Source organism: Convolutriloba macropyga, chromosome 2 (genome assembly GCF_964194025.1).
Source record: "Convolutriloba macropyga chromosome 2, txConMacr16.3, whole genome shotgun sequence".
NCBI classification, from domain to species: Eukaryota; Metazoa; Xenacoelomorpha; order Acoela; family Convolutidae; genus Convolutriloba; species Convolutriloba macropyga.
This window is the reverse complement of record NC_134469.1, coordinates 33,656,132-33,668,262: the sequence shown is the minus strand read 5'-3', so window position 1 is coordinate 33,668,262 and position 12,131 is coordinate 33,656,132. Positions and strand designations below refer to the sequence as shown.

Below are 12,131 nucleotides of genomic sequence, written 5' to 3'. Positions count from 1 at the left end.
CTTTTTTATTCTGTTTTTAATAGCCGCCGTCAGCCTCTCAAACGGCTATTATTTAGGCAATCTCCTTTTTATAAATTCACTTTACCTTCTGATCGCGTTTTTCGTTTTACATAAGTCACGATTTTCACGTTTGACTTCTGACTTACTTCACTCAGTTTCAACTGAATGGATTTTAAATTCTTTCAAGCATTGAATTACGTAATTTATTGAATACGGTCAATGTCAAATCAAACAAAATCAAAAGAAACGGGATAAAGCCCGGTCATTAAGTCTTTTTGAATTAGGTTATCAAAGTTCATTAGAGCGATTGCTGATGTTAGAGCGAACTGATATTAGTATTAAGCCTAATACCCTTCAGTTTAGATGCTGAAGTAAGTATAGATTTAGAATCTAACTGAAACTGCACACTGAATTAGAGCAGTTTTGGAAACTTAGGAAAAACTTTTGTCAATTTCTATCTCTTCTTTTTTTTCTGTTTCAATTCCGATGGGCGTCTAGCGCGTCAACGACGGCTATTTTCCGGCAATCTGCTGGATATGTTTTTACTATCGTTTTGAAACTCCACACCTACAAAGCTTTTGTGGCTATTTTCTGCTGGCAATCTGTCAGTTATGTTTTTACCGTTTGTTGTACTGGAAAATTTCAACTTACTAATTATTTTTATGTATAGGATACGGGTTCATGCGTTTTTAATTATAATGGAAGGCAGCTGTTGTACTACATGCCGTGGGTCAGAAGTGATCGTCAGCTTAAGAGCTACCTTAAGAAGAAAAATGAGGTATTGTCTTCGTCTCGGGTGGGAAAATGCGTTTCATTTTATTTCCATGTTGCTGTGGGATTTAGTGAGTGATTGTAATCTGTTGTGTGTCGGGTGCTGCCGCTTCAGTGAGACAGCTGTGTCGCCAGTTATTGACACGATAAGCGACGACAACTTTGCGTACATGGAGGCCAGCATGCACATTTGGGGTGGCTTTAACTGGCGCCTCTCGTTCCGATGGTACCACGTCGCCCCCCAAACACCTCATGCCTCCTTAGGCAACAGCCTATCCCGTAAGGCTGGAGGGGGACCTTTGCCACCCCGATTGCTGCTTCCGTTCAGTCCCACTGACCAGACACAGCCTGTGAGGTCAGCCATTGTCGGCAACTGTCATATAACTTTAGTTGGCTAGCTATAGATGTATGGCGGCCATTCCTGCTACCTTAAATGCCTGCTTCAGACTGAATGAAGACTGCCTGGCTTTGTTTTAGAGCATATAGTTGCACTTGCGCGCACGATGATCAGCAGCATTTGTGCGCCCACTTATAAAGAAACATATTTGGAACAAGAGAACTCTTTTTGAGAACTAAGAGATTTGTTGAGAACTAAGAGTTGTAGATTTAATTTAGGTTGGTATTGAGGTTGATGCACAAAAGATGAATAGTTGAGAACAAAATAGCTGATGCTTCAAAACTAGTTAACCATCGATGCTCCGTGTAAACAAAAGCAATAATTGTCTTTCCAAATTGTGCTTGATATACGTAGATATAGATATGCTTTTCAGTCAAGACTGTATGCCTTAATTCTTCGCTTAGCTCAGTACATGCTAATTGTGATATTGAGATGTACCATATCTCGTGTCATCGTGCCTCGTATCATAGATGTTTGTTATTTACGCTTATGTATCGTTATTTTGTTGCCTAAGTTAGAAATTTTTCGTTGGAATTATGCGGGATGAATATAAAAGATCAGAAGAGACGAGTGGTGTAGAAGTAAACTTCGCTGGTATAATTTTCTGTTAATAAAATGTGTTGTGCCTGTGTGGATGACTTGTTTGCGTGTCCTTATGTGGAGAACTGCTAAGATGCACTATGCCTGTGTCTTTTGTTCTGTTCTAGTGCCACTGTGATTAGCCCAGTGATAGATGTTATTAATGAGCACACTTTCAAATATCAGTTCGTCAACACCGTACTCGGCAGTTTCACATGGAAAATGTCCTTCACATGGACCACTCTAATGCGCAGTATGGAGACGGGCGCTCCGGGCGACCCAGTCAGGTAACAACAATACCCCCTCCCCATCTTCCCTGAACCATGATTCCACTAAACAATTTACTGTGCTGCCCAGTAATTTGGTCATCAGATGTGTACCACCATTGACAGTGAGAAATTGAGTATCAATACCTAACACAGAAAAAGCCGCACGAACGCTTGGCATGAAAGCCTGTAATTTCTAAGTTGCTCCTTAAATAAGTGTTATAATAATAGCGTGTTTTGTGTAGAAATTTGAAAGCATAGTTGGATAAAATGCGTGTATTAAGACTGCGTTATGTAGATGCATATATTTATTATAGCTGCGAAGCTGTAAGCTGAGCTGAGCTATGTTTCGGTGGTGGTCTTGGTTTAAAAATTTGAATTGTATTGGTGCTCTGTCTTTTTACGACTCGAAGAGGAGTTATGGTTTTCTGTTTTTTTTTTCGATAAGTGAGCGATCAAAGAAAGCGGAAGTTCAGGGAGTGACTTTGCATCCCGTGAAAAGAGAAGTAATCGATTACAAAATACATAGCCCGAAGAATTACGGAAACGACTCGACTTCGTCTTCGTCGAAAAAACTTGCCTATCAAATAATTAGTATCTACTAGCACAACGCAAAAGAAGCAGAGAAGCCTTAATTTTTCACAATACAAGCACACTTAGAAACAAAAAGCGTTGTGCCATGCAATCGAGACCATTTATTATATCGCACAATGTTAGGCAAGCATTAATAAGATCACAAATATCTTGAAATTTGAAAAAAAGGAGAGAACCTAATTTGAAATGAAAAAAATGTTACCATTTTTTCAATTTTTTTGTTTAATTTCATTTAAAATTTTGTAATTTTTCAGGCTAATCTAATTTCTGGCCATTTGTTTTTACTAATTGTGCTAGTAGATACTAATTATTTGAATAGGAAGTTTTTTCCGACAAAGACGAATTCAAATCGTTTCCGGAATTCTTCAGGCTGTGTTTTTAAATCGGTGATTAATAGCCGCCCTCATCTTCTCAGCCGGCTATTATAGCGCTCCTATTTTTTTTTACTTCGTCGAACTTAAACAGAAGTTTAGTAGCCTCTCTCTAAGAAACAGAAGTACGTTATGTTCAACTACGAAATGCCATCAAAATAAATCTGACTTAAAAAATGTTTTTGTACAAAAATCTTTTTTTTCATATCTTCTATTCTTTCAATCCCAATCATGCTTATTGGAATCAACGGTGGCTATTTTCCGGCAATCTGCCGGGTATGTTTTCTTTTTTCACAGGATGCAAAGGCAAATGCCGCACTTGAAAAGAAAGTTTTTTTTTGAAAGTTTTTGCAATTTTCGAGTTTCATCTGCCCCAGGGGAGAGTCATATATTGTTTTAATATTATGATACTGCATAGTTTCGCGTGGTAATGAACTTCTGGTAAACTTTTCAATATCAGGAATTTAGCAATTTTGGTAAAACTTGCTATTTTTCAGTTTTGCAATTTTAAAATTTTTTGTAAAGTTATCATTTTTGAGATGTTCCAGCCTCATCTAGGGTTTGATAATCGGCTACTGCTTAGACTCTAGTATCAATAAAATGTTTTACAATTTTTAATATCACTCTTATCATCAATTTTTTTAATAAGAATTGCAAATTTTTTGTAAAGTTTTCTTTTGTAAATTCTTTTAATTTTATTTTTTCGGCCACTATGGGCCAGGGAACATCCTCTATGTTTTGATAATGATTACGGCATATCCACTATTGGTAATGAACTGCTTTTCACTTTCACGATTTTGCAAATTTGATAAATTGCGTCAAGGAACGTCTTCTGTGGTTTGATAATGGGTTACTGCTTAGTACATAGTATTACTAAAATGGTTTTCAATTTTTTCGTGGATTTCAATTTTTTCATAACTTGCGACTTTATTAATGTTTTAAGTTTGTCATTTTTTTCCAGCCACATGCGCCAAGGAACATCATGTATGGTTTGATATGAAAGTAGTGCATAGTTCCGAGTGGTAATGAACTTATTGTCAACTTTTGAATCAGAAATTTAGTAATTTTTGATAAAACTTGCTATTTTTCGTTTTTAGAATTTTAAATTTTTGTAAATTTATCATATTTGAATTCTTCCAGCCCCATGGACCTGGGCACAGCATCTAGGTTAAGATAATGGTTATTGCTTATTTTCTATTCGAAATTACCTGGTTTACAGCTTTTCAATATCAGGAGTTTAAGCAATTTTTTTGATATAGTTTACAATTTTTCATCAATTTGTAAGTTTCTCTTTTTGAGTATTTCCAGCCGCATGGGTCAGAGACCATCCTCTAAGTTTTGATTATTCTAATTTTGCATATCTTCTACTGGAAATAACTTGTTTTCAACCTTTTAATATCACGTTTTTTATATTTCGTTAATACTTGCAATTTTTGAGTTGAAAATTTTTGCCATTTTTGTGTTTTATCTGCGCCAGGCGAAAGGCAATCTCCTCTAGTGTTTGATAATCGCTAATGCTTTGACTCGAGTATCAATGCAATATTTTTCAGTTTTTTAATATCACGATTATCATCAATTTTTTGATAGAACATTTTTCCACTCACATGCGCCAAGGAACGTCATATATTGTTTTAATATTATGATTCTGCATAGTTTCGCGTGGTAATGAACTTCTGGTAAACTTTTCAATATCAGGAATTTAGCAATTTTGGTAAAACTTGCTATTTTTCAGTTTTGCAATTTTATAGTTTTTTGTAAACTTATCGTTTTTGAGTTGTTCCAGCCTCATCTAGGGTTTGATAATCGGCTACTGCTTAGACTCTAGTATCAATAAAATGTTTCACAATTTTTTAATATCACTATTATCATCATTTTGTTTTAAAGAATTGCAAATTTTTTGTAAAGTTTTTTTTGTAAATTCTTTTCATTTCATTTTTTCGGCCACCATGGGCTAGGCAACATCCTCTATGTTTCGATAATGATTACGGCTGATCCACTATTGGTAATGAACTGCTTTTCAACTTTTCAATTTCACGATTTTGCAATTTTTGATAAATTGCCTCAAGGAACGTCTTCTGTGGTTTGATAATGGGTTACTGCTTAGTTCATAGGTTACTGCTTAGTTCATAGTATTACTAAAATGGTTTTCAATTTTTTCGTGGATGTCAATTTGTTCATAACTTGCAATTTTATTAAAGTTTCAAGTTTCGTTCATTTTTTTCCAGCCACATGCGCCAAGGAACGTCATGTATGGTTTGATATGAAAGTACTGCATAGTTCCGAGTGGTAATGAACTTATTGTCAACTTTTCAATTTCAGAAATTAAGTAATTTTTGATAAAACTTGCTATTTTTCGTTTTTGCAATTTTAAATTTTTGTAAATTTATCATATTTGAGTTCTTCCAGTCCCAAGTACTGCATAGTTCCGAGTGATAATGAACTTCTGGTCAACTTTCCAATATCAGGAATTTAGCAATTTTGGTAAAACTTGCTATTTTTCAGTTCTGCGATTTTAAATTTTTTGTAAACTTATCGTTTTTGAGTTGTTCCAGGCTCATCTAGGGTTTGATAATCGGCTGCAGCTTAGACTCTAGTATCAATAAAATGTTTCACAATTTTTTAATATCACTATTATCATCAATTTTTTTAAAAAGAATTGCAAATTTTTTGTAAAGTTTTTTTTGTAAATTCTTTTCATTTTATTTTTTCGGCCACCATGGGCCAGGGAACATCCTCTATGTTTTGATAATGATTACGGCTTATCCACTATTGGTAATGAACTGCTTTTCAACTTTTCAATTTCATGATTTTGCAATTTTTGATAAATTTCGTCAAGGAACGTCTTCTGTGGTTTGATAATGGGTTACTGCTTAGTTCATAGTATTACTAAAATGGTTTTCAATTTTTTCGTGGATGTCAATTTTTTCATAACTTGTAATTTTATAAAAGTTTCAAGTTTCGGTCGTTTTTTTCCAGCCACATGCGCCAAGGAACGTCATGTATGGTTTGATATAAAAGTACTGCATAGTTCCGAGTGGTAATGAACTTATTGTCAACTTTTCAATATCAGAAATTTGGTAATTTTTGATAAAACTTGCTATTTTTCGTTTTTGCAATTTTAAATTTTTGTAAATTTATCATATTTGAGTTCTTCCAGTCCCATGGACCTGGGCACATCATCTAGGTTAAGATAATGGTTACTGCTTATTTTTTATTCGAAATGACCTGGTTTTCAGCTTTTCAATATCAGGAGTTTAGGCAATTTTTTTTTAATATCTTGAAATTTTTTTTCAATTTGCAAGTTTTTTGAAAGTTTGTCATTTTTGAAAACTTTCCAGCCGCATGGGCCACGGAAAATCCTCCTCGATAAAGCTAATTTTTCATTTTTTCGATTTGAAATGAACAGGTTTTCAGTTTTTCAGTATCAGAATTTTAAGCCATTTTTTAATAAAACTTTGAATTTTGATAATGCTAACTGCATATTTTCTATTAACGACCTGGTTCTCCCCTTTTTGTATCACGAATTTATCAAGAAGTACTTTGATAATTCTTTCAATTTTTTTGTAAATTTTTGTCATCTTTGAATTTTGTCATCTCAGGGGTCAGACAACCTCCTCTAAGGTTTGATAAGGAACTGGCTTTCAATTTTTCAATATCAGGAATTTTAGCACAAAGTTCTTAAATTTATCATTTTTGAGTTTTCCAGCCCCATGGGCCAAGGAATATCCTCTAGGTTTAGATAGTGGTTACTGTATGTTTTCTTTTGTTAATGAACTGGTTTTCAACCTTCTTTTGTCAAGATTTTTAAAATTTTTTTGATAAAACGTGTTTTTCCAAGTTTTTGAAATTTTGTCATTTTTGAGTTTTATCTACCTCAGGGGCCAGGCAACCTCCTCAGGTGTTTGATAATAGGCTACTGATTAGTATCTACTATCAATGAAATAATTTTCCAGTTTTTATCACGAATGTCAGCATTTTTTTAACTTGCAATTTTCTTTGCTTTTTTTAAAATTGTGTGGTATATTGGCTTTCGACTGTGCGTCAAAAACATAGCTGAATACTATTTATTGTCTACCAAAACGCATTTTTAAAACTTTTTTTCAAATAGAGCGGAGATTTATCTTTTCAAGCTATACAATGTGCTCTGTTTTTATACATTGTCGCTCTTGTAAAAGAGGTCTTGGATCAGATAGCGAAAACTTCTCCCTTAGATTTTTTGGTTACTTTGCTAAAGAAAATTTTTTGCAAAGTTTTTTTGTAAATTCCTTTCATTTTTTTTTTTTTTGGTCACCATGGGCCAGGGAACATCCTCTATGTTTTGATAATGATTACGGCATATCCACTATTGGTAATGAACTGCTTTTCAACTTTAATTTCACGATTTTGCAATTTTTGATAAATTGTGTCAAGGAACGTCTTCTGTGGTTTGATAATGGGTTACTACTTAGTACATAGTATTCCTAAATTCGTTTTCAATTTTTTCGTGGATGTCAATTTGTTCATAACTTGCAATTTTATTAAGGTATCAAGTTTCGGTCATTTTTTTCCAGCCGCATGGGCCAAGGAATATCCTCTAGGTTTGGATAATGGTTACTGAATGTTTTCTTTTGTTAATGAACTGGTTTTCAACCTTCTTTTGTCACGATTTTGTAAAAATTTTCGATAAAACGTGTTTCTGCAAGTTTTTGAAAAATTTTGTTTTTTCGAGTTTTATCTACCTCAGGGGCCAGGCAACCTCCTCAGGTGTTTGATAATAGGCTACTGCTTAGTATCTACTATCAATGAAATAATTTTCCAGTTTTTATCACAAATGTCAGCATTTTTTTATACAACTTGCAATTTTCTTCGCTTTTTTTAAAATTGTGTGGTATATTGGCTGGCGACTGTGCATCAAAAACATAGCTGAATACTATTTATTGTCTACCAAAACGCATTTTAAAAACTTTTTTTCAAATAGAGCGGAGATTTATCTTTTCAAGCTATACAATGTGCTCTGTTTTTTTATACATTGTCGCTCTTGTAAAGGAGTTCTTGGATCAGATAGCGAAAACTTCTCCCTTATATATTTCGGTTGTAAAAATGTTCAATTACTTTGCTAAAGAAATTTTTTTCATGAAAATGTTTTTTTTGTAAATTCTTTTCGTTTTATTTTTTTGGCCACCATGGGCCAGGGAACATCCTCTATTTTTTGATAATGATTACGGCATATCCACTATTGGTAATGAACTGCTTTTCAACTTTTCAATTTCACGATTTTGCATTTTTTGATAAATTGCGTCAAGGAACGTCTTTTGTGGTTTGATAATGGTTTACTGCTTAGCACATAGTATTAGTAAAATGGTTTTCAATTTTTTCGTGGATGTCAATTTTTTCATAACTTGCAATTTTATAAAAGTTTCAAGTTTCGGTCGTTTTTTTCCAGCCACATGCGCCAAGGAACGTCATATATGGTTTGATATAAAAGTACAGCATAGTTCCGAGTGGTAATGAACTTATTGTCAAATTTTCAATATCAGAAATTTAGTAATTTTTGATAACTTGCTATTTTTCGTTTTTGCAATTTCAATTTTTTTGTAAATTTATCATATTTGAGTTCTTCCAGTCCCTTGGACCTGGGCACATCATCTAGGTTAAGATAATGGTTACTGCTTATTTTCTATTCGAAGTGTCCTGGTTTTCAGCTTTTGAATATCAGGAGTTTAAGCAATTTTTTTAAATATCGTGCAATTTTTCTTCAATTTGCAAGTTTTTTGAAAGTTTGCCATTTTTGAAAACTTTCCAGCCGCATGGGCCACGGAAAATCATCTTCGATAAAGCTAATTTTTCATTTTTTCGATTTGAAATGAACATGTTTTCAATTTTTCAGTATCAGGATTTTTAACCATTTTTTAATAAAACTTTTAATTTTGATAATGCTAACTGCATGTTTTCTATTAATGACCTGGTTCTGCACCTTTTTGTATCACGAATTTATAAAGAAGTTTTTTGATAATTCTTTCAATTTTTTTGTAAATTTTTGTCAACTCAGGGGCCAGACAACCTCCTCTAAGGTTTGATAAGGAACTGGCTTTCAATTTTTCAATATCAGGAATTTTAGCACTTTTTGGATAAAACTATGGATAAAGCATTTTTCAATTTTGCAATTTTAAAGTTTTTAAGTTTATCTTTTTTGAGTTTTTCCAGTCCATGGCCAAAGGAATATCCTCTAGGTTTGGATAGTGGTTACTGTATGTTTTCTTTTGTTAATGAACTGGTTTTCAACCTTCTTTTGAAACGATTTTTTAAAAATTTTTGGTAAAACATGTTTCTTCAAGTTTGAAATTTTTTTTGAGTTTTATCTACGTCAGGGGCCAGGCAACCTCCTCAGGTGTTTGATAATAGGCTACTGCTTAGTATCTACTATCAATGAAATAATTTTCCAGTTTTTATCACGAATGTCAGCATTTTTTTAACTTGCAATTTTCTTCGCTTTTTTAAAATTGTGTGGTATATTGGCTTTCGACTGTGCATCAAAAACATAGCTGAATACTTTTTATTGTCTACCAAAACGCATTTTAAAAACTTTTTTTCAAATAGAGCGGAGATTTATCTTTTCAAGCTATACAATGTGCTCTGTTTTTATACATTGTCGCTCTTGTAAAAGAGGTCTTGGATCAGATAGCGAAAACTTCTCCCTTAGATTTTTTTTGTTGTAAAAATGTTCAATTACTTTGCTGAAGAAAATCTTTTGCAAAATCGCCAGATAAGAATGAAGTTTTGCAAAATCGCCAGATAAGAATGAAGAATAGCTAGATAATAAAGACGTTTTTGATATGTTTTATTAGGTATTGCACGTTTATGAAGATTCTCTGGTCACCCACTCAAGAGTCATTTGACTCGTATGCTGTCCAAGGCGGTGAATTGAATTAGTGCATCATGATAATTGTTTTGTATCTTCTGACATTTGAAAAAAAAACTGAAGAAAAATGTTTATTTTTGAAATAGTTTGTCTATTTTTGGAAGGCAACTCCGCCAACTAAGATCTTTATCTGAATTAATCCACGTGGTACTCCTCTTAAGTCTGTTTCGGCAATCTGTCGGCTATGTTTAGCGATGATTTTTCGTAAAGATTTTTGACAATCTGGCAATAACCGTTGATGTGACCTGCTGTTCGAGTTTTAAAGAACCAGGACTGATGTTGTGTTTGCCAGTAAAGAAAAGATGCTGAGAGCTGTGATATTTTATAGATGCCGCTCGAAAAAGATACTGCTGACTACTAACAACGATGCGGTCGAGCAATGCTCTCAGAACGGTATTGCGTGGGAAGAATTGAATGTCGCGGGACAATTTGTTAAGTTAAAGTCTTAAGGATAGTAAGTTATTTAATGCTCCAACGCATGCGGAAAATTTGCAACCATTTTAAATACTTCGCGATGCTGCGGCCATGCAGTTTATTACTCTTCAGAGGATATGTCATGTGGTATTTAGGACGCCTACGATGGCCGGTGGCTTGTTCGCAGTCTTCAAGGACTACTTTGAAGAGATCGGAACATACGACTCCGGAATGGATGTGTGGGGAGCCGAGAACCTCGAGATCTCTTTTAGGGTATGCTTCCATAAAGCCTTGTAATCTGAATGACAATATTCTTTAATGTGGAGGACTTGACGCCTTCTGAGTTGTATTAACATGGTAGAGGAATATGGGCAGAACCATTTTTTGTCCCCATCGGCGCGTGTGCAAGCTTAGAGGTCCACGTGATTATCAGTCATATGCAATCAAATTGGTTCATTAAATGATTGCGGGAACGCTTTGTTTAGTCTAGCTTTGTTTCATGTCTGTGTGGTGCCAGCTCCTCAACTAGCTCTATACTTTTTATGGCCTGAAACGGCTATTTTTCGGCATTTTTAATAGCCGCCCTCATCTTCTCAGCCGGCTATTATAGCGCTCCTATTTTTTACGACTCGAAGAGGAGTATTGGAGAAGTCCTTTTTTTTAATCAATTTTATTGGAGTGATTTTTGAAGCGGGAAATGAAACGCGTGAAAAAATTTGGAGTGCTTTTGATGCTGAACAAAAGTGAAGAGTGGAGCGAAAAGAGAGTGGTTTTTGTTCATACCGCTGTTTTTGAGGGAGCGAAAAATTGATGTGTGAAAAAATTTTCTCTAAGCGAGCGAATTTTTTGTTCACGTGCGGCTTTTAAAAGCAGTTTTTTGCAACTTTTGATGGTTATGAGGTTTGATTATGATATTGTATTAGTATTAGGCCCTTTTTGATAGGAATTGAAGGTTTCAAGTAGTTAATTTGAGTTTAACGCTAATTTGGAGGTTTTTGATCAGTTGTGCTGTTTTTAAGACGAAATTTAATGTTTTTTTGCCTCTTGTTTTGTTTTAATGCTTTAAGTGGGATTTGAATAGAAGCTTTTTACTTAAGGACTGTTCAGGTGCCAATTGGCTAAAGTTTTCTTGGTATAAATTAACTTTTCCCCTAGGAAAAATGACAGAAAAATTGAGAAATTTTAAACTATTTTTCTTAATTTTTTTGCATTTTTTCTTTCTCAAATCTTAGACAAGTTTCTTAGCCCATTATGACTTGCCCATTGTTTTGCGAGTTTTTCATTGCTCTAATTGCAAAGAAGCGTTATTCGGCTTTATGTTTCCATGTACTACTTAAAAAAGTCATTAAGTTTTTCTAGTTTTTTTTTCAATTTGTTTTAAGTTTTTGAATGCCTTTTCTATTCTTCCTCAAATTTTTGTTGCATTTGTGGAGGTTCAGGGTTCACCATAGTTGTTGTAGTTGTTAGGTCAAATATGGGCAATTTTCTCCTTCGAGTCGTTTCCGGAATTTTTCCGGCTATGTTTTTACTTCGTCGAATAAAAAAATGTTTCGTTTTACCTTATTTTGCCGCTTTTTCAGCATTTTGCGTGATATCTTTTTGACTTCTCTAGGCTAGTTTCTCTCTTCTCTCATTCTGCTAAAAGTGAATTTCAACATCGGTTGCTCAGCAAAGCAATTCAAAATGAACAGAGTCAGTATAAAAATTGAAGTCAGAAGTAGAAACGGGATAAACCCATAAAGCCCAATTTTAGATGCCCGCTATTTGAAGTCTTAGTTACCATCTCTAATGCTTATTGGCATTGATAGTAACCCCTGTAGCCTCTCTCTATGAAACAGAAG

General features: G+C 34.1%; 1 protein-coding gene across 4 annotated transcripts in view; it reads left to right on the top strand.

The window, feature by feature from the left end:
* The window catches only part of LOC142358617 (polypeptide N-acetylgalactosaminyltransferase 1-like), a 102,252-nt gene that overhangs the window by 31,210 nt on the left and 58,911 nt on the right, over positions 1 to 12,131 (top strand). Inside the window, exons 5-7 of one of the 4 annotated variants that reach the window (XM_075410063.1) lie at positions 887 to 1,126; positions 1,876 to 2,034; positions 10,446 to 10,563. In XM_075410063.1, the coding sequence (XP_075266178.1) occupies positions 887 to 1,126; positions 1,876 to 2,034; positions 10,446 to 10,563 (517 nt within the window). The remainder of the gene's footprint in view (positions 1 to 886; positions 1,127 to 1,875; positions 2,035 to 10,445; positions 10,564 to 12,131) is intronic. The other 3 variants (XM_075410065.1, XM_075410066.1, XM_075410067.1) reach the window with 3 other exon arrangements.